The sequence below is a fragment of the Myxocyprinus asiaticus genome, chromosome 12 (genome assembly GCF_019703515.2).
Source record: "Myxocyprinus asiaticus isolate MX2 ecotype Aquarium Trade chromosome 12, UBuf_Myxa_2, whole genome shotgun sequence".
NCBI classification, from domain to species: Eukaryota; Metazoa; Chordata; class Actinopteri; order Cypriniformes; family Catostomidae; genus Myxocyprinus; species Myxocyprinus asiaticus.
This window is the reverse complement of record NC_059355.1, coordinates 18,962,844-18,985,207: the sequence shown is the minus strand read 5'-3', so window position 1 is coordinate 18,985,207 and position 22,364 is coordinate 18,962,844. Positions and strand designations below refer to the sequence as shown.

General features: G+C 39.1%; 1 protein-coding gene across 1 annotated transcript; it reads left to right on the top strand.

The window, feature by feature from the left end:
* The first annotated feature begins 5,452 nt into the window (after positions 1-5,452).
* On the top strand, positions 5,453-9,800 carry LOC127449021 (neuronal pentraxin-1-like). The gene is made up of 5 exons (XM_051712100.1): positions 5,453-5,949; positions 6,319-6,526; positions 7,302-7,546; positions 7,774-7,953; positions 8,580-9,800. Exons 1-5 carry the CDS (start codon positions 5,533-5,535, stop codon positions 8,799-8,801), a joined length of 1,272 nt encoding a protein of 423 aa, XP_051568060.1. The 5' UTR covers positions 5,453-5,532; the 3' UTR covers positions 8,802-9,800.
* Positions 9,801-22,364: the final 12,564 nt, after the last annotated feature.

The window sequence follows — 22,364 nt, the reverse complement described above, 5'->3', positions numbered from 1 at the left end:
CTCGGAAGATGAAGTATAAGGAAACAAAACTGCAACACTCACATTAGCTTAGCAGGTTTTCAATTGTCAACAGAGATGTCTCATTGCAACCAAAATGTTAAATGATGCTGCAATGCTAGTGCTTGTTCTACAGGTTTATGATTATCAAAAGAGCATAATTTACTGTATTTTGAACACCTGTCTCTGCAAACGTTTACTTAACAAGTTTTATTATCATGTAATGTAGGAACTTTGATTCAGTGATAGATATTATTTAATAAAAGTGATTGTTTGTCATTGACTCTGTAAATCTCCCTGGGTGCCGATATGTTTACGTGACGTCATGCACCCTCATCTCGGCAAAATCGGAGTTGAAGATTTTTGCACGAGTTACCTAGTTGGACGTTCGACTTCAAGAGGTATTACATTCCCTTTTACAAGTAGGAAGTTGGAAACTCCGACCTTCTGAGTTGAATGGAACGCAGCATTAAGCTGTTTTCTGTACTGCCCGAATGTTTTTATCATCTTCTAGTAATGTCAAAAGTACAAGTGCTTCGGTGTCAAGTTTAATACTAAAATATAATATATTAATATTAGGTTATATATTTATAAATTAATGATCGGTCGTTCTACTCTATCAATAATACCAAATTCAGTACCCATGCACTGTCTTGTTAGTGGATGCTTTCCAGCACTCAGGCATGGTTCATGGGTATGTGCGCACATACAAGAAGTGCGCTCGATTGCGGCTGAGTGGGAATGGTCAAAAAACCTGTCTTGGTGAGATAATCGTATATGTGTTGAGTTGGTTTATCCAGAAAGTGTAAGTAGCAAATATTTAGATATATGACACTGAAATAATAGTAATATGTTCTTGGGGGGGCCTGGGTAGCTCAGTAGCTTCGCTAGCTCGAATCCCAGGGCGTGCTGAGTGACTCCAGCCAGGTCTCCTAAGCAACCAAATTGGCCAGGTTGCTAGGGAGGGTAGAGTCACATGGGGTAACCTCCTTGTGGTTGCTATAATGTGGTTCATTCTCGGTTGGGCGTGTGGTGAGTTGAGCGTGGATGCCACAGTGGATGGCATGAAGCCTCCACATGCGCTATGTTTCCATGGCAACGCGCTCAACAAGCCACGTGATAAGATGCGCAGGTTGACGGTCTCAGCCACGAAGTCAGCTGGGATTCATCCTCCACCACCCGGATTGAGGCGAATCACTACGTGACCACAAGGACTTAAAAGCACATTGGGAATTGGGCATTCCAAATTGGGGGAAAAATAAATAAATAAATAAATAATAATAAAATGTTCTTGAGTAATTTGTAAGCTTTAAGTCACAAGCCGGGACATTTGCCTTTTTGCAAAACTCTTTTATGAAGTCATGATACCATGGACCTCGCAAAATTTGGCACACAAAGGGTGCTGAACTATGGAAAGCCAAATTAACCACATTTTAAAGTACACAGTGTTAAATCATGCAACTTTGGATCTTTGAGGGTACCTGAGGCTGAGACAAAAATCGGTGGGACCTTTTAGTTTCAGTAGTATTTAAAGATTTACTCTTTAAATGACTCCTCACAGATGTAACATTTACATTTTTATTATAAAGTGTATTATATTCCGATATTTCATCAAAGGACAGTCCCATACATATCCACAGAGGTCTGGGCTAAGCCCTGAATGTCCATTGACCCTAGAACCGGCCCTGGCAAATACGACCCAGTATTAATAGTCAGCAATGTGCCATACACTGGGGTTGTGGTTTAACAGAATGGCTTTATTACAAGAAAATAAAATACATTTTATGCAAAATACGTAGTAACCGGAACACAAGACAGACCTTAACTACAGTGTAAAACAATCCTTTTTGGCTTTTCTATACAAATTGGTCGCAGTTAGCCTGCTAAAAGCTAATGTCTGGAAGCAACATGCTTTATATGTCAGCGTGCCATCACTACCATTGACTAAACTGGCGCATATCGTTAACAGCGTCTATATAATATGCCTCAAAATACAGTGGGCATGTGTCGGATGATCAGACGTGCCACAAATGTCAGTGGCATATGCCTCTAATGACCAGAAATGCCACAAACTTCATTGGAACGTGCCACTAACATCCTGATATGCCACTGGATGTGCCACAAAAGCAGCATGTAAGATGCCATACCACTAAATGTTCATACCCCTTCTCCCTATATATCCTCATAACCTTTCTGCAACCCTGCAAAAATAAATGTAAAACAAATGTCTTGTTCCCATCCGTTGCTTAAGAAGTTAAACACATCATCACACATAATATCTCCATAATATCTCCACAATATCTCCTATGGATACATTTATTGATATTTTGCTCTGTCTTAAAGGTGTTGTTTAGGCGGCTGGCTACTATTTCATTGCATGGCTGCTTCTGTGTATTATGTTGGGATAGAAGACAATATTTTAACCGAAAAAGTTACACACTAATTATTTTATGGTGTAACAAAAGCATAATCCAGAGAAGGGATATCATAGAGAAATCACAGAGTGCAGTTCTTGATCATACGTAGGCTACTCTTTGTAGATATACTGTATATATCTCATTCGCTAAATAGGCTGTTCGCTTGAGCAAGGATTATAACAATCTCATGTAAGACCGTTGCATTTGCGCATATTGAGACTCCGCTGACAAGCACGTTTATTATCTCCTGCACTTTTCACATGAAAATATATATCCTCTCCACAGTAGGGTTGCACCAGCTGTGTATAAGGTCTTACGTAAATTGGGACATAAAGTTTACACTATGGGCTTAGTAACTACTAGTTAGTTTGTAACTAAGTCAGTGCTTAATTTGGTTGCACCACCTGTTCTTAAAGAGCACCTATTATGGTTTTTCAAATATTACCTTTCATGTAGTGTGTTATATAGCTGTTTGTGAATGTAAAAAAGTCTGCAAAGTTTAAAAAATCAAAGTGCACGACAAATGGAGTTATTGACTCCCAAAAGAAAGAAATGATTCTGAACTCCTGAAACGAGTCGTTAGTAATTCCAGACTTACTTCCTGTACTTACCTACGTAATTTGGTAATAAAAAACCCGCCTCTGGTCTTCATTCGCTGCTCACGAACAGCTTTGACCCGCCTTCAAACACTACACTAAGCAGTAGACCAATCACAACAGACTGGGACATCTGACCAATCAGAGCAGAGTAGGCTCTCTGAAAGGAGGAGTTTAGAATGAATCCTTTAGAACGGATCATTGAGTGAGTCGTTTTTGACACTGGGGAAAAAAGGTAATGCTGCAATTTAAATTATGAGCAAATTAAAGTGTTTTTTTTTTACCTTAGATGCATGTAAATCTATTGTATGAGACCTTTAAAACAAAATTAGGCACATTTAAAAACCATAATAGGTGCTCTTTAATGCTATATGTAAGATTGACAACAAGCGTTTGAAATGGGTACTGCAGTCCAAATTCTAAATACTGGAGAGTTGTCTGCCCAACCCCAGATTCAAAGCTCATGCGGGTTGCCAGAATGAGGACACGCAACAGGACCCGTTTTAAAGGATTTCTGGACTTTAAGCTGTCTCCATCTTCCAAAGGCATCTCCAATATTTATCCTTGTTTTACTACACCTCTGGTCATGGTGGTTGTTAGACGGATGGCAAGGCTTTTTATGTCGGGTGGAATCTGTTATCTCTGATCCAGTTCGTTTGCTGGCTTCCGTGGTTGCAGCACGCTGTGTTGTTTGCCTGCAAACTTGTTCATATCTGGCAACCCGGCGGTGTCGAAAAACTATTAGTGAGTGTGCAATGGGCGGGATCACACAGTCAAAAACATAAACAGAAATTCCTCCTGGAATGGAAACTTCATAGTAGAATATACTGGCTGTAGCATTGTTATCGGAGAAGCCAGTATTTCAACTTATCATGTTTCCTAATTCTCTAATGACATATTATGGTAATTTAATTTGATAAATAAATACTAATACAACAGGCTGAAAAAATACACATTTATTTATTTTAATATCCTATACATATATTGAATGTGTTGAAATGACACTGGGCGTCGCACCCTGAAAACTGCACCGTTATAAGGGTTTCATGCTGAAGAGCTGGTGCAACCGGGAGGGTGTTACGTAATAACCCGTTAAATAAATGATGGGTCCACGCTCCTTTGGTATCAGCCTAGCAATACATTTTATGTAAGCATAATTTGGCCATTCCTTGAGTCTTTACCCGGCATAACATATGGCATGTGTAGGATGATACATTTAAATAATATATATATAAAAATAAAGGCGTTCATGTTGTTCATTTTCAGACAGCGTTTAATGGTTTGGCCAGTACTGAGAGTGCATCTTTAATAACATAATTATAACATAAAACAACCCTTCCGTGTCGGAGAATCTCATAAACAGAGATTTGCAAATTGTTTAAAAAGTCAAATTTATTTCGAATGGAGATGGACTTCCTAATTTATTATTTAAACTCGTTAATAACTCTGTGTTGCGTAGCCTGTTAGTCTGTGGCAGCTAATGCTGCGCCTACTGTTTAGGAAAAGGTCAATGAACATACAAATGGTGTCACATAAGCGTGCTTCAGTTGAAAGATCAAAACAAAACCAGATGAGAGGATTAAAGATTGAATACTGTCAATTAAACTCACTCTCTATATGCACAGTATAAGCGTACAACTGGTAGATTATCTTCATGACAGGAGACATGAATGTTCATTTTTGCTCTGGATCCATTTCTGTGCACGCATCAAAAGAGGAATGCACGCTGAGTGGGTTAGAGTTCCACGCGTGACAGATCCGCGGGGTAGTAAAACCAAGCCCCGCACTCCGTAGGGCCACCACGCGGGCAATGGACCAACCCAACGGGAATTTAGTGAGGCCAGTCTTAAGGTGGAAACAGTTAGCCTAACTGGAAATATATCTTGAGATTACACCGCAATGTTCGTCTCATAACGTTAAAATAGCTGTACTGTATATAATGATAATTCTTGCAATATTTCATTTGGTATGTTTGAAATACATGGATTATATTTAAAAAAAAAAAAAATTAAAAAAAAGGCAAAAGCTAGGTGTGTGTTTTACATGCATTTGCATGGCACCATATCAACGAACGTACGAACGAACGAATGAATAAATAAATAAATGAACGAATGAATGAATGAACGAATGAACGAATGTATGAATGAATGAATACATGAATGAATGAATGAATTAATTAATTAAACAGTCATTTTGACTTTGAATCTAAGCACATGGTGAGAAATAATACTTAATAAATACATTTATTTTTGTACATATGCAATAGCAACCCAAGTAAAAAAAATAAAATATTATTTTGTCTTTTCACAGTAATTAACAGACATGTAGGCTGCCTCTCCGTGCCACCTTAAGAAATGCTTGACATGATTAGAGAGCGAGAGCAGGCTGCAGCGGATCTGCGCTGCGCTTCTGCTGCCCTATATAAAACCCACACAGCTTGTTCAGAGTCAGTGGACAGCTCCGTGGTGCTGAAACAACACTTACTCGCACACCAAAAACACTGACCAAGAAGACAAGCAGCAATGGAAAGAGTTTCGTGGACACTTTTTCTGCTTTCTCTCACATACCTGGAGGGATCTTCGCAAGAGTTCGCACAGACCCAGTTCATCTGTACGTCAGTGCCCAAGGATATGGACCTGTGTGCATCCACTATGCAGAACAGTGGACCGGCTGATGATCTGAAGACCACCGTAATGCAGTTAAGAGAAACAGTTCTACAGCAGAAGGAAACAATCATGAACCAGAAGGAGACGATCAGGGAATTAACTTCTAAGTTGAGTCGGTGTGAGAGTCAAAGTGTTCTGGAGCCCGTGGCTGGAGGTCGGAGGAAAGAACCGGGCAAGAACACGATGGGAGACGTGTCCCGCGGGCCGACCGATACTCTAGCCCAACTCGGTCAGACTTTAGCCACCCTTAAACAGAGGCTAGAAAACCTTGAGGTATGCAAATAATGATTCGGATTTATCTGATTAAAACGTGTAAGGCTTCACTTAAACACTGAAATCTAGTGCATTTCCTATTTATCATGTCCTGCAGTCCTTTAGATACGCAAACACAGGCTCTGCGCCATTAACCACCCCATGTTTAATTTCTATAAAATGACAAATAGTGAGTAGATCATACAGAGTAAACTTCCGTGAAGGTATCTGACAGATTTGGTCAGTGTGTTACTGGTTCACCGCAGTCTGTGCTAAGCTTGAAATTGGCTTATCTAGACACTTATAAGTTTTCTATGGCAAGTTTTGCAGTACGCAAGTTGTGCAATATTCTTTTGAATAAGCACACCACTGTCTCCTCTTTTCCCGTAGCAATACAGCAGGAACAACGGCTCTGTACAGGCGAACAGTCTTAAAGATCTGCTGCAGAATAAGATCGATGACATGGAAAAGCAGGTGCTGTCCCGGGTCAACACTTTAGAGGAAAGCAAACCCGGGCAGAAGAACGATACGGATCCGCGCAATCGAGTGGAATCAACACTCACCTCTTTACATCAAAGAATTAACGACCTGGAGAAAGGTCAGAGTTGATATCAATTAATAACAAATAAACTATTCACTTATTTGTGATTTAAATGATAAATCTGAACTACAATGTGAACATAATATAAGCGTTTGAGAAGCATAGCTTTCTACTTTGTGGAAGTTTAAATGTAACAGCAATGTCTACGCTGTGTAATGTCGCAGAGGATGGTTTGGGAGGGGGAGCTGCATTACTTTGCATATTGAGCCCATAAACCACAAAGGTGATATAATATTGAGAAGGATAATTAGCCATTGCATGCGTTGTTCCGAGAAAAAAAACTGCTGCCTTAGAGTCAACGTGCGACTGTTTGAGAGACCCAGCACTAGAGAGATAGTGGAGTAGTTTATTATTTCTCTAAAAGGTAGAAGAAACGATAGACATTGCAGTGTCTCCAGGAGGCGCTGTGAATAACCATCAATTTCAAAAATGACCTTAAATACTGATAAAATGCTAGATAATTATTATCTATCCTTATAATCTTATCTAGATATGTGCTATACTGTGTGTAAATATGTTATATAATGTAGCAATAAAAGTAAAAATGATGCATTTTTTAGAAGGCAGCTGACTTTGAGGCAAACGCTCATACCTGTTCAATGTTATTTTAATGATTCTACAAGCTATACAATTTAAAATAAAAGCAATATTTTAGAAAAATTATGGAAATGAAACGCTTGACGTTTTTAGGGTTAATGGCAGAATGCTAGAAGATGAGATAAATAAAAATGTTATAAATCCTCAAAGTGATTCCTTTTCACTCTGACTGCAGGTTCAAAAGGTAATTGGCCACTGGACAAGTTTCAGATAACATTACCTTTACGAACAAATTACATGTATGCAAAAGTGAAGAAAAGTCTACCAGAAATGTATGCCTTCACTTTCTGCTTATGGATAAAGTCCAACGCATCACCTGGTGTGGGAACACCCTTCTCCTACGCTGTTCCTGGACAGGCCAATGAGCTTGTACTCATAGAATGGGGCAACAATCCAATGGAGATCCTTATAAACGATAAGGTAAAGCGTTAAAACAATTAAAAAAAATAATATGATAGCATGATTGCAGATATACATGATAGGTACTGTACATCTAAATGTATGAAAATCACTTTCCAAAAAAATCTGTGGTGACGCTGGTTTTGATTTGTGCTGTAAATGCTGAAGTCTGTAAATTCCAAATGCAAAGTGTTTCTGAGCTTTTAAAAGGAAGAGCAATAAGAGTGATCCACAATGTAACTTTACAGGTTGCAAAGTTACCTTTTGTCATAAATGACGGTAAATGGCATCACATCTGCATCACATGGACAACTCGTGATGGCGTATGGGAGGCGTTCCAGGATGGTGTGCTGCGTGGACATGGAGAGAATCTGGCCCCCTATCACCCGCTCAAACCCAACGGAGTACTGGTCTTAGGTCAGGAACAGGTAAGATTCACGAGTACAAACAATTTATTTGCTAGAGTTATTTTGAACAGTGGCTAACATTATGCTGACACATTCAATTCATTCATAACAAATATTATGTAATGGGTTAAATACCATAAAAGTTTGGTTCTGGAATTGTTTGAACTGCTATGATCAGTTGCTTGAACTTGAAATTTTTTCACCCAAAAATGAAAATTATGTTATCATTTACTCACCCTCATGTCATTACAAACTACTTGTTCCTGACTTTCTTTCTTCTTTGGAACACAAAAGGAGATGCTAAGCAGAATGTAAAGGACTGGTAGCCTCAGTCACCATTCACTTTCATTGTGTGGAAAATAATGATGCAGAGGCTAATATTCTGCGAAACATCTCCTTTTGTGTCCCAAGGATAAAAAAAGAAAGTCATACAGGTTTGGAATTACAGAATTTTCATCCCATTTTCATCCCTAGTCTGAACGCAATGAAGATAAATAAGGTATCTTACCTAAATTTAATGTAGAAAATGTCAGTTTTTACCGTTAACTGAGGGCAGGAGTCACTCATGCTTATTTAGACTTACTTTTCAGAAACTTGACATTGAAGTGTCATTCTTTTTTTAACTGGACTGTTTTCTATTTCTGCAGGACACACTTGGTGGGGGATTCGATGCAACCCAAGCCTTTGTAGGTGAACTGGCAAATTTCAATGTATGGGACAGAAAACTGTCACCTGGGGAGATCTACAGCCTGGCAACCTGCAACAACAGAGCACAAGCTGGCAATGTGTTGTCATGGTCGGAGAGTAATATCGATGTGTTTGGTGGAGCCACTAAATGGACTTTCGAGCCCTGTCGTCAGCTCAACTGAACTGCAATGGGGACAAAGCCAATTCCAGATCCTTGTTTCTAGTTTTTGTCTTTCTTGTCCTCAGTTAAAAGTTTGTGAAGAAAAAAAAAAAACATTACTTGATTAATTGATTTAAAGGTAAGAGTAAACCTGGGGTTTCTTTGAATACCTGAGTATTTCTGTGCAAAACAAACATTTTATAAAAAAAATTCCTGTTGGTTGTCTTGCAAATCTCAAAGTGACAGTGTTACTACAGATCAGTTTAATTACATTTTCCTTTCTTTTTTCTTTTTTTGCACACACTTGTTAATTTGCTTAGTTTTTATTCATATTTTTTTCCTGGGCCAGCAGCTGGAAAACTGTTTCTTTGCAATGTTTTAGATAGTAAATCAACAGTGCATCAGAACATTACTCTTGAGTTTTCCCCACATTGTGACCACTGATGAGGCCGATCACAAATCACCACCATATAAAATCACAAACAAGACAGTTGATTTCATATCTGCACTTAAAGGTTCCCCACGCTCACCGGAGTTTGCACTGTGATGGACAAGAAAATGAGTGTTTTATTTGTTGATGGATGGTAATATTTCAGGGCACTTCCTGTATTTGTTCCCAGTGATCTAACCAATGTATCTGTATGAATGTCATTCAGTTGCTTACAGCCTGAGTGCCTTGAGCTGATGCATCAGTTCAGCACATGCCTTTAGTTTGCCTACTCTTTGTGTTACGCTTTAAATTTTTGCTTTATTTGATGAATTGTTGTTCTTATTTCAACAGCGATTGTTAAGGCACTGGTGTGTTTTAGCAGGTGTTTGTACTCTGTTCTAGGAATGTTATTCGTACAGTAACAGCATGAAATTACCAAATGCTGCACATCAGTGCTGACATCTGCTTCACCTATTGTTTTGGGTCGGGTTTTCTACTGTATTGATATATGCTGAAAGCATGGCACTATTTAAAAATGATAAAGATCTAATTTTTGTAATAAAATTGTGATATATATATATATGAATAACATTTATGTAATCCGCAGTCATTACTACTCAAATATTGTTTGGTAAAAAGTCTATCACAAGAATGTGGCCACTGATAGAGAGAAAAAGGGAAATTGAAAGTGTGCCCAATTGCACCTTAAAGTCTTTGTCATCCTCTCTTATTTTCTCTCTCTCTCTCTCTCTCTCTCTCTCTTTCTCAGATTGTATGCATGGGGCAATTGTTTTTGCTGACAGACACTATCCTCTCCACAGTATTATTGCATATATGGTAATGAGAGAAAGAGCATGCATTGCTACTAAGAGGAAAGAAACACGTCACATGGCCCAGAAGAAATGCCTTGTCACTTTGTACAGTTAGGTGATGGTTATTATTTCAAACAAAGACAGCAGGTGTGACTACAGGTGCCATGTTTGGTCAATCTGATGTGGCAATTTTTGTGTTTCTGTAGGTGTCTGTGAGCAACCAATGCTAGTTACCAATGAACAGCAGGCACTTGGAATGTTTAGTCATTGGTCAGTGTTGAAGCAAAAATTGATTATAGATAGGCAAGGATGGGTCTATGGGGATAGGAAAGGATTGGCCAACATTATATCTCACAATTGTGACTTAATGTTGCATATTTGCAATGTAATTTATCATTATTTAGACAATAAATAACTGCAACAAGAGGTGACCTTTCAAAGAGCCTAGTGCCCTGGGGTCACACAGAACCATGATCTATCCTTGTGACTTGGTCTCAACAAACAGAATTGCAAAAATAGTCACTCTTCAAACTAATTCCACAATATATATGCCATTTTTAAAGTCTGAGCGATTTATTTATTTGTTTGAAATCCTAAATTTACTGTGCATTATCACACTGAGAATCAATGGGTTCATCCAAAAGCTGGAAAATGTTGCTTTCAGAGGCTTTATATGAAATAAAAATACAAATAAGGTGCATTTCTTCAGACAGCACACTGGAGGTTAAGCCATTCACTAAATAGGGAGCAAGGGAGCTACTATAGATTTCATATGCAGCTAAGTGCATTCACTCCTAAAATCCGACCAAAAGTTCAGTTTCAGGCTACAGATAATGTTTGGACCACTCAGAGTGGTTCACAGACATGGGACAATGGTAATCAGTACATAGATTCAGAATTTATAATGCTAAATTGTATTTTAACATGATTGGCATTGATTGGATGATGCTGACTATTACTTTGAATCAGAATTATTTATGCTAATTTCTGATTGGTAAAATTCTTCAGCACTGGCTATCACTTGTTTGTTTGACAGCTCAAAGAGAGAACACTGAGATTTTGTTGCCAAAGTAGAAAAAACTTTGCTATGTGAAAGTCAAATCAAGTCAAATTATTGTTATTTTCATTTTTTTATATGTGCTTTTCCCAATATACATTGTTACAAAGCATCTTTATGAACAAATCAGCAATGTCTGTAACATCTCAAAAACATGAATAACCAACACTCAAATTGATTAAATTGACTTCTACAGCTTGGTATTATTTAAAATTTCACAACGTATTCCCACTGTCCACATATGTGGACATCAATTTTAAGGAAACTATTTGCTCAAATTTTTTATTTTATTTTATTTTTTTGCATGTTTATTAGGTGTTTCTAGTTACAAATCAAAAAGGGAAATAGAAAATGTACACAACAGTCATGCTCGGGTCTCAGGAGGTTATATATAATAGGACTTTGCCTATTCCTCGATGCTGAGATACAAGAAAGAATTTTTGTGGCCATCCAGAAGTCTAAACAGTTGCAGAAACATTAAAAATAGAAAGAAAGTAAACAGGAATATAATTTGGCATTCTGATGCTGGATATTCAGTGTTACTATTCAGGTAAAGAGGTTGTTTTATTTTTCTATGAACATGATAGTTCGTCCAGTTGGTAATGCTGGGGTGTTTCTCCTGAAGTCCACAATCATCCCCACTGTTTTGAACGTGTTCAGCTGCAGGTTGTTTTCAGCCAGCTATTCAACTTCCTTATGTATGCAGACTCATCGGCATCTTGGATGAGGCCGATGACAGTAGTGTGGTCTGCAAACGTCAGGAGCTTGACAGAGGGGTCCTTGGCAGTGCAGTTGTTGGTGTACAGGGAGAACAGTAGTGTGGAGAGCACACATCCCTGGGGGGTGCCAGTGCTGATCGTACAGGTGCTGGAAGTGAATTTACCTAGTCACACTAGCTGCTCCCTGTCCATCAAAAAGCTGGTGATCCACTGACAGATAAAGTCAGGAACAGAGAGCTGGGTTATTTTAGTCTGGAGGAGAGCTGGGATAATGGTGTTGAAGCCAAACTGAAGTCCACAAACAGGATCCTTGCAAATGTTTCTGGTCTGTACAGATGTTGCAGGATATGATGCAATCCAATGTTGACTGCATCATCCACAGACCTGTTTACTCAATAAGCAAATTGAAGGGGGTCCAGAAAGGGCCCAGTGATGTCCTTCAAGTGGGCCAACACCAGTCTCTCACATGACCACAGATGTCAGAGCGATGGGTCTTTAGTGGTTAAGTCCTTTGATCTTGGGTTTCTTTGGGAAGGCGATGATGGTGGAGTGTTTGAAGCAGCAGGGAACTTCACACTGCTCCAGAGATCTGTTGAAGATCTGTGTGAAGATGGGGGCCAGCTGGTCAGCACAGGTTTTTAAACAGATGGGTAAGATGCCATCTCGGCATCAGTGAGATGCCATCTCATCTTCTGTTTCTGGAAGACCCGGCACACATCCTCTTCACAGATCCTAAGTGCAGGTTGAGTAGCTGGAGGGGGGAGGAGGGGGTCACAGGAGGTGTTGATGTTTGTGTGAAGAGGTCAGTTTGGGTGTGGGGTGTGAGACTGGGCTTTTCAAATCTGCAGTAAAACACATTCAGGTCGTTAGCCAGTTGTTGATTCCCTACAGAGTTGGGAGGTGGTGTCTTGTAGTTGGTAATGTCTTTCAGGCCTATCCACACTGATGCAGGGACGTTAGCTGAAAACTTGTTTTTCAGCTTCTCAGAGTAGCTTCTCTTAGCCACTCTAATCTTCTTTTTCAGTGTGTTTTGGCCTGATTGTACAAGCTTTCATCCCCGCTTCTGTAAGCATTCTCTTTAACCTGACGAAGCTGCCTGAGTTTTGCTGTAAACCATGGTTTGTCATTGTTGAACGTTAAATTAGTCCTAGTAAGAATGCACATATCCTCACAGAAACTGATAAATGATGTCACAGTATATGTGAGCTCATCCAGATTGGTGTCTGCAGCTTCAAAAAAACTCCAATCAGTGCAGTCAAAGCAAGCTTGTAGTTCCAGCTCTGCTTCCTTGGTGCATCTCTTTAAAGTCATTACTACAGGCTTAGCTGATTTAAGTTTCTGCCTGTAGGTTGGAAGAAGATGAACCAGACAGTGATCAGAGAGTCCCAAAGCTGCTCTAGGGACAGAGTGATATGCATCCATTAATGTTCTGTAGCAGTGATCCAGTATATTTCTGTCTCTGGTGGGGCATGTAATGTGCTTTCTGTATTTTGGCCATTTACAGGTGAGGTTGGCTCTGTTAAAATTGCTGAGAATAATAAGTGAGTCCGGGTATTGTTGTTCCATGTCTGTGATCTGATCAGCCAGCTGTTGCAGCACTGCACTCACACATGCTTGTGGAGGAACGTAAACACTCACCAGAATAAATGAGGACAACTCCCATAGTGAGTAGAAAGGCTTACAGTTGATAAAGAGCACTTCCAAATTAGGACAGCACATCTTCTTTAATGTTGTTACATTTGTACACCAACTTTCATTGATGTAAAAGCATGTTCCACCACCTCTCGTTTTCCCCATTAACTCCATTATGCGATCCGCTCTGAACAGCTGGAAGCCGGCAGATGTAATGCACTGTCCGGAATGGCTCACTCAGCCAGGTTTCTGTGAAGCACAAGGCAGTAGAGTTTGAAAAGTCCTTGTTTGTTCGGGTGAGGAGAAGTAGTTTGTCCATTTTGTTAGGAAGAGATTGGAGATTTGCTAGATGAATACTCTGCAGCGCTGTTCGAAAGCCACTCTATTGGAGCATGACCAGTGTGCCGGCTTGCTTCCCTCACTTACGTCTCTTAGCGCTCTTGAACAATGCTGCTCCTACGACTAAAATGTCCAGCAAAATGTCTGAATATTCGAAAACCGTGAAAAGATTGTCTGGTATGTGCTGCCGAATGTTCAGCAGTTTGTCACTGGTAAAACTGATTGGAAAAAAATGACTAAACACAGGACAAACAAACAAAAACTGCAAAAGAATTGGAGAGCTCCACACTGAGTCGGCCATTCGTGGCATCATCTTTCTCGGTCCAACAGCTAATTCCCTTTCAGTCAGTTAAGATCAGTCAACATGAACACACCGGCGTGCAGAGTTATTAGAGAGATGGTGCAAATATACCTACCTGTACATCTGCACGATCATTCGCATAGATATATTTTCCAAGAATATGACATGCAATTTTTTGTTTAATTAGTCTTCAAAAGGAATCAAATCTACTCAAATACTCTTAAGTGCCCATTCACTCTGTTGTTTGATTTGTTGTCTCACTCATGTGCTGTCTGCAGCCAAAAGCCATTCACAATGAGCATCTCTTAAATAATTGCACTGAACAAAAAGCAGTCATTCACAACCAGAACAAGTCTAATTATCCTTTATTAAAATTTGCCTGTCTACAATTCTACAAGAGACTTCAGAACTGCAGTATTTATGCATCAAGTACTTCCCCACAAATGACAACAAAGCATAAATATACACTGAACTGCTGAGCACAACATTTTATCAAGCTGAAAAAAAAAAAGAAGACAACAATACTAGCCTAAAAAATTATGAGTTTTAATAATGTTTGTATGACATTGTAATGTGTGGTCATTACACACTTTTATTCATAATTAATCTGGCACCTTTTCTTGTTGAACGAGATTGACGAACTGAACGACAACATCCTCTTGTTCAGCTGATCCTCATTCATGAGGACGGATACATCATCTCCTTTGCGAACGAGTGTACCAGTATATTCATTTAGTTCACAAATGAGATGACCACCAGGTTCAGTGAGGTGTGTATTAGTTCAGTGGGTCAAATCAATGATTTGCTCCTTCACAGCTCACTCTCGAATGCTATTGGCTCATGTTATAGTCAGTCTTTGAAAGCAACACAAATGGAATTTGTTTGAAGACACTTTAAAATTAGAGTTTAAACATAATAATTGTTTTCACCATGAATGGCAGGTCTTATTTTCCTATATTTTGTTAAATGCTGGTGTTGGGCCTCATGTATTCAGATAGAAGACAAAGGCAGGCCTTACACAGTCGTAAAACCTAACTCAGCCCCCACACACCAAGTCGTAAATCTTACCGATAAAAATCATGCCAAAATCAAACAAAGGGAGTCCAAAACAGACTACAAATCCCATGAAGCCTTGCTCACTAAAGGATCGAACTCTCAACTCCTATTGGATGAGGCACACAACAGAACGTCCCTCAAACCATGACATCATCAGGAGTAGAAATACCTCTGAAATACTTCTGGGATTTGCTTCCAGCAACTTTGTTCACCGAGTATAGACATAGCTCATCGCTTCTCTCAGGTGCAACCTTATGGCACAAGGAAGTAACGTCCGACTTGAAACTGTGGCCATACAATCTCCATCTCGCTGGACGAGTTGAGATTACTCTGTGTTCAACCGAACACTCTAACGGATCCGAAGGAGACCGCTGAGCAATCCGCATCTTCATCCGTTTGCCTGCAGAAGTGAAGAGATAAAAGATTTCTCTTCCATCTTCAATCAAGTTGACATTTCTGATTTCTCCGCCAGCCTGCCGAGAAGCAGTCAGCCATACGCCCGCCGACAGAGCGAGGAAACGGCCTCCCGTCATCACCCGAGCCTCAAGGAACCGGGTCGGAGTTAAAGGACGGAGGAACACACATTCTACCTGTGTCCTCATGCGATACAAGTAAGAGGTTTACGTCTGGGCAGAGATAGAATATTATAGTGTGTTATTCTTGTGTTTCAAGGTTTTTGCTTGTACAGTTTACGGACCGCCATGTCTGCTGATTATTAATACTCAGGGTATTAATTATCACAAATTTGTTTTGCTGTATTGTGGTCCAACCAAATTGGACTGTTGTGCATTTTCGCCATCGCGGGTGAGACCAGCAAACTATTTTGATCCATTAAGAGTCAAATAACACGGGACTGTTTACGAGCCGTCCACCGCGTCTCTGAGCGATAAACTAACAGCTGCTTTCTCTCCCACGATCGCAAAATCGGCTTTAGGGCCATCACTTTATTCTCTCTCTCTCTCGTACTAACCACACACATACACACACACACACACACACGCCACCCCTCACAAACATTCTGGCACACATTTTTGGCTCGTAGATAGCTTAATGCTAAAGCCCAGCTTTGTCCCTAAGCTATCGTACAAGCGGATACACGCGGTAACTGGTAGACGCCATTGACTGGTTTCTCTCCGCCCCTATTCATTGTCATATTCCCTGGCCGGAAGTCTCGTGTGACATACTCTCCACGAGAGTCACATCCGCCATTTTGTGCACATCCCTCCTTACACACACACACACTGTCACACACACACCTTATTTGTTATAGGATTATTTTAGTTTCCATATCTAATCATATCACTGTTTAGTTTGTAGTTGTAATTCGGAAGTTTATTGACTGCATTGTATTAATTATTAATTGATATTACTGCATAAATAGACTTTGTTTATATTACAAAGAGAAGTGTTTTGGCTTGTTTTGCATACGCCTGTGTCATGCTGACAGGATTCAAGCCTTCATTCATTGTTTTTTTCCTGAAAATCGATAGTCTTCGGATGTCGATTTTCCTAAGAAAACAATCTAATATTGAGACTGTTTTACTATCTGGTTATTAGACCCTGATTCCAGGGTGGTGCCCCGTCAATGTTAATCCTTATTAATATTCTGTTGATTTTTGATAATTGATAATTATCTTTGATGATTGTTGAATTTGAATGATCAATAAGCTAGTGTTAATTTTAATTAATGTTTCATCGATGTTAACAATTAATGATTATCTTTGATAATTGTTGATTTAAAGGATTAAAAAAAGCTAACATTGATTCTCATCAATGTTCTATTGATTTTAATAATTAATAATTATCTTTGATAATTATTAATTATTGCTAATAACCAAACTTGCTCCTAAACGTAGCACACTACATTTACTGGAGCCCCATATGAGGTTTTAATGAGTGAGATTAAATTAATTAATTTAAATATTAATTAATAACTAAAGAAATAATTATTAATTATTTCTGATAGTAACACTGATCTAAACAACCAGTAAAACCCTACACTGGGCTTAACTTTTACCAAGACAAAGAATAAGTCCTAATAATATTTTACACTGTGAACCAAAGCACAACATTTCCATTCATAATTCATGTCCTTTTAGGCGAGGCAAGTCAAGGCAAGTTTATTTATATAGCACATTTCATACACAATGGCAATTCAAAGTGCTTTACATATACATTTTAAAGAAAATACAAGATACATAAAAAAAAACTAATTAAGAACATGAAATAAGAATAAAAAGTAATATATTGAGAAAAAGTTATATAAAAATAAAATAAAAAGAATAAAATAGCATAAAAATCAGGAGAATAGGTATTAAGAGCATGACTCCAGTGAAATGAAAAAGCAGAGAACATGAAATGATCCAAATCATTATTTAGTTTATTTTCTTTTAATTTTAGTCTCAAAGGCAGATCTCAGTGTACCCTTGATCATGCAATACTGTGTATATAAAACAAGAAAATAAAAGAAAAATGAATATCTAATCTGAACTAAAAGGATCTGCTATTTATCTTTTCCTAAACTTGGGGTGCCCCTGTCTGAGTGGAGACACCAAGAGAGATGAGGTTTTCCCATTCAAAGTCAGCAGAATATTATTTGCGCCATCCTTCTGCAGATGTCTCCGATGTCACAAGGACATCTTCACATTCTAATCAAGATACCATTACACTACCTACCATATTTTTGTTGGTTGATCAAGTTTACGCTGATAAAATTTCCTGCATTCTTCCACCATAAGCTGTAGGGGGCGACAGATGGGTCCTCAATATGGATATTGAAGAATAAAAACTCAGAGTCAGGTTTTGCAATAATCAAATGAGAGAGAGTGAACTGATTGTTCTCTAGAGGTTCAATAGGCATCACATGTCAGTGAGTTACAAAATAATTAAAATGAGACAAAAGCAAAATGATTCAGTGAAATCAATAAGTGAAGCACAATGCTCAGTCAGAAAATGCACAGCTAAACAGAAGTGTTTTCAGTCTGGATTTAAATGTGGCTACTGTTGGGGCAATGAGAGAGAGTTTACTGATTGTTCTCTAGAGGTTCAATAGGCATCACATGTCGGTGAGTTACAAAATAATTAAAATGAAAGACAAAAGCTAAATGATTCAGTGAAATCAATAAGTGAAGCACAATGCACAGTCAGAAAATGCACAGCTAAACAGAAGTGTTTTCAGTCTGGATTTAAATGTGGCTATTGTTGGGGCACATCTAACCTCTTCTGGAAGTTGGTTCCAGCTGCGGGTGGCATAATAGCTAAACACTGTCTCATCTTGTTTTGAGTGAACCCTCTGTATGTCTAACTGACTTGATCCTAATGATCTGAGAGGTCTGTTAGGTTTATATTCAACAAGCATATCTGAAATGTATTTGGGTCCTAGGCTATTTTTTCCCCTTTTTCTCCCAAATTTGGAATGCCCAGTTCCCAATGCACTCTAAGTCCTCGTGGTGGTGTAATGACTCGCCTCAATCCGGATGGCGGAGGATGAATCTCAGTTGCCTCTGCGTCTGAGACGTCAATCCGCGCATCTTATCATGTGGCTTGTTGAGCACGTTACCGCGGAGACATAGCGTGTGTGGAGGCTTCACGCTATTCTCCACGGCATCCACACACAACTCACCATGTGCCCCACTGAGAGCGAACCACATTATGGTGACCATGAGGAGGTTACCCCATGTGACTCTACCCTCCCTAGCAACCGGGCCAATTTGGTTGCTTAGGAGACCTGGCTGGAGTCACTCAGCACACCCTGGATTCGAACTCACGACTCCAGGGGTGGTAGTCAGCGTCAATACTCACTGAGCTACCCAGGCCCCCTATTAAGCGATTTATAACGAGTAATAGTACTTTAAAATCAATTCTAAATGTAACTGGAAGCCTGTGTAAAGACCTGAGGACTGGAGTAATATGCTCAGATTTTTTGGTTCGGGTGAAAATCCTGGCAGCGGCATTCTAAATGAGCTGCAGGTTTCTAATGGTCTTTTTGGGAAGGCCGGTTAAGAGTCCATTGCAGTAGTCTACCCTACTGGTGATGAATGCATGAACAAGTTTCTCTAAGCCTTGACTGGATACAAAACATCTTATTCTGGCTATATTTTTCAGATGATTGTAGGCTGATTTAGTTATTGCTTTGATGTGACTACTGAAACTAAAGTCTGACTCCAAAATGACACCAAGATTTCTTACTTGATTTTTTGTCTTTAGGCCCTTGGAGTCAAGGTATGTATTCACCTTTGGAATTTCACCTTTGTTGCCAAATACAATGACCTCTGTCTTGTCATTGTTTAACTTAAGGAAGTTTTGGCACATCCAACTGTTAATTTGATCAATGCACTAGCACAGAGAATTTATAGGGCTGTAGTCATTTGGCGAATGGGCTAGATAGATCTGGGTATCATCTGCATAGCTATGGTATGCAATTTGTTTATTTTTCATAATTTGGCCTAGTGGGAACATATACAGGTTGAACAGGAGTGGTGCAAGAATTGAGCCTTGTGGGACTCTGCACGTTATGGATGTCCACTCAGATTCATAGTTGCCTATGTTCACATAGTAACCCCTACCTTCTAGATATGACCTGAACCAGCTGAGGACTATCCCAGAGAGTCCTATCCAGTTTTCCAATCTGTCTAGGAGAATGTTGTGGTTGTGTTTTAAATGTATGGCCTTCAGTCATTTTTACACTTTCATAATTTGGGGATTTTATTTTGAGCATACCTATCCACAATATTCCTATATCCCATGATGCTTAGTGCAAACTATAGGTGGTACTTCCAGTAAAGTGTAAACAACTAGTGCAAAGTATTAGTCAGCATTTAAAGAAATTAAAATCCCCAAAACATGGATTCACACTGAATCAACTTTAAAATGAGGTGATATTATCCTCCTTCACCCCTTGACCATAGATGGGTGGGAGAATAATATGAAAAAGTGGCCACGAATTCCACAGAGCAACATATTTAGCTATTTCACCGAGTCTGTTGCTAGCGATGGGCAGCCTATGAAAAACCTCAAAAGCTCTGAGGCTTATCAGTACTTGCACAGTAGCAAAGCTGGACGAGTACTGATTAAAACAGAAGGAGACTACATCTTTTTAAAAGCAGATGTTGAGCCTAGCCAGAGCATTGGAAATTCTTACCACTATCCGTGGGTTCTTGTTACAAACACAGGTGAAGTGCAGGATGCTCTTGCATTGCAGGGTTAGGGAGGTCATGTAGCCATGCAGCAGCAATATTATTGAAGGTCAGCCAGTCTTATTTTTAGATATTACTTTGGTAATATGCAATAGTGCACATCATTGGTTTAAAAAATTGTATTTGTTGTTTGTAATTTAATTTGAATAAAGATTGTACACAGCATGTGCTAAATGTCTTTTCAGTGTATGTTAAATATATGCATTTCCTTTTTTCTCCATTGCTCTGTAATATATGAAATGATAGTAAACTTGACTTTGACAAGCAGTTAGAATACAGTGTTTTTAATAAAGATGTAAACTCAGCTCTTTTTTATGCAGGTTGAGAATGCAGTAAGGCAAAGACAGGGTTATCCTGTACTGATGTGCAGAGAACATGGAATGCAGGGGCAAGGCAGAATGCAGGGCAAAGTAACAAATCCAAGTAACCAAGTAACAAATCACAAATCTGCACCAGAACATCCTAGAGACTTCTGGTTTCGTTCATTTGACTCAGGCTAGAAAGGAGCCTTTTGAGTATCACCTTGGTAACTGCCTATCAACCAGATGGGGTTACACTAGCAACAAAGTAACAAATCACAAATCTGCACCAGAACATCGTAGAGATTTCCGGTTTCATTCATTTGACTCAGGCTAGCAAGGAGCTTTTTGAGTATCATCTTGGTAACTGCCTAGCAACCAGATGGGGTTACCCTAGCAACCAAGTAACAAATTACATATATCTGAACCAGAACATCGTAGAGACTTTGGGTTTCTTTCATTTGACTCAGGGTAGCAAGGAGACTTTTGAGTATCACCTTACTAACTGCCTAGCAACCAGATGAGCTTACCCTAGCAACCAAGTAACAAAGCACATATCTCTGCACCAGAACATCGTAGAGACTTCTGGTTTCATTCATTTGACTCAGGGTAGCAAGGAGCCTTTTCAGTATCACCTTGGTAACTGCCTAGCAACCAAATGGGTTTACCCTAGCAACCAATTTGCCATTCAGAAAAACAAACAAGGGGTAGGGTTGCATAGGACTTCTTGCAGCTGGCTGTCTATCTGTATGATGTCCCTTCTGTCTGTCTGCCTGTAAGACCTTCACATTTCCAACTCTTCCAACTATTTTAAACTTTCAGACAGACAGAAGGAACATCATAAAGATAGACAGCCAGCTGCAAGAAGTCCTATGCAACCCTACCCCTTATTATTATTATTATTATTAGTGGTGCTTAAAAAGCATCACTATTGTAATCTCACATACTTATTATGTTGGCTTGAGAGAGCCAACATACTGATCTACTACATAAGCTTATTAGGTTGGCTTGAGAAAGCCAACATACTGAAATCCTATTTAAACTTATTAGGTTGGCTTGAGAAAGCCAACATACTGAAATCCTATTTAAACTTGTTAGGTTGGCTTGAGAAAGCCAACATACTGAAATCCTATTTAAACTTATTAGGTTGGCTTGAGAAAGCCAACATACTGAAATCCTATTTAAACTTGTTAGGTTGGCTTGAGAAAGCCAACATACTGAAATCCTATTTAAACTTATTATTAGGTTGGCTTGAGTAAGCCAACCTACTGAAATCCTATTTAAACGTATTATTATTATTATTATTATTATTATTCTGAGACTAAAATTTCTGACTCTAACTCCACCTAGAGCTTTTAAGCTACATGCACCAAACTCGGCATAGACCTTCAGACTAATCCCGAATAGTGTGCTATATCTTTTCTAACTGATTGGACTTATGGTTTTCCCACAAGCGGACGATCAAACATCGGATAAATTCCCATTCACTTACACTGATGGAATGTTCAGACTATTCAAACTCCAACTGTCAAAAATTCAAAAGTATACAGACACACAGAAGGCCTTCAATATGCCTGTAGCTGCTCTATCTAATTTACCACACATACTTTCTATCTATCTATATATTACTCCATTACTTTCTTTTCTATCTTTACATCACACCACTCTTTTTAGTCTGTCTTTCACTCTATCACTTTAACACCCTAGCAACTGCATACAACCTAGCAACCATTTAGTGCACATTA

Excerpts from the sequence above, each read along its gene's own strand:
- LOC127449021 (XM_051712100.1), top strand. The coding sequence starts at position 5,533 with ATGGAAAGAGTTTCGTGGACACTTTTTCTGCTTTCTCTCACATACCTG. Across the intron at positions 7,547-7,773 it reads AGATCCTTATAAACGATAAG|GTTGCAAAGTTACCTTTTGT; the intron begins GTAAAGCGTTAA and ends GTAACTTTACAG. Across the intron at positions 7,954-8,579 it reads TGGTCTTAGGTCAGGAACAG|GACACACTTGGTGGGGGATT; the intron begins GTAAGATTCACG and ends CTATTTCTGCAG.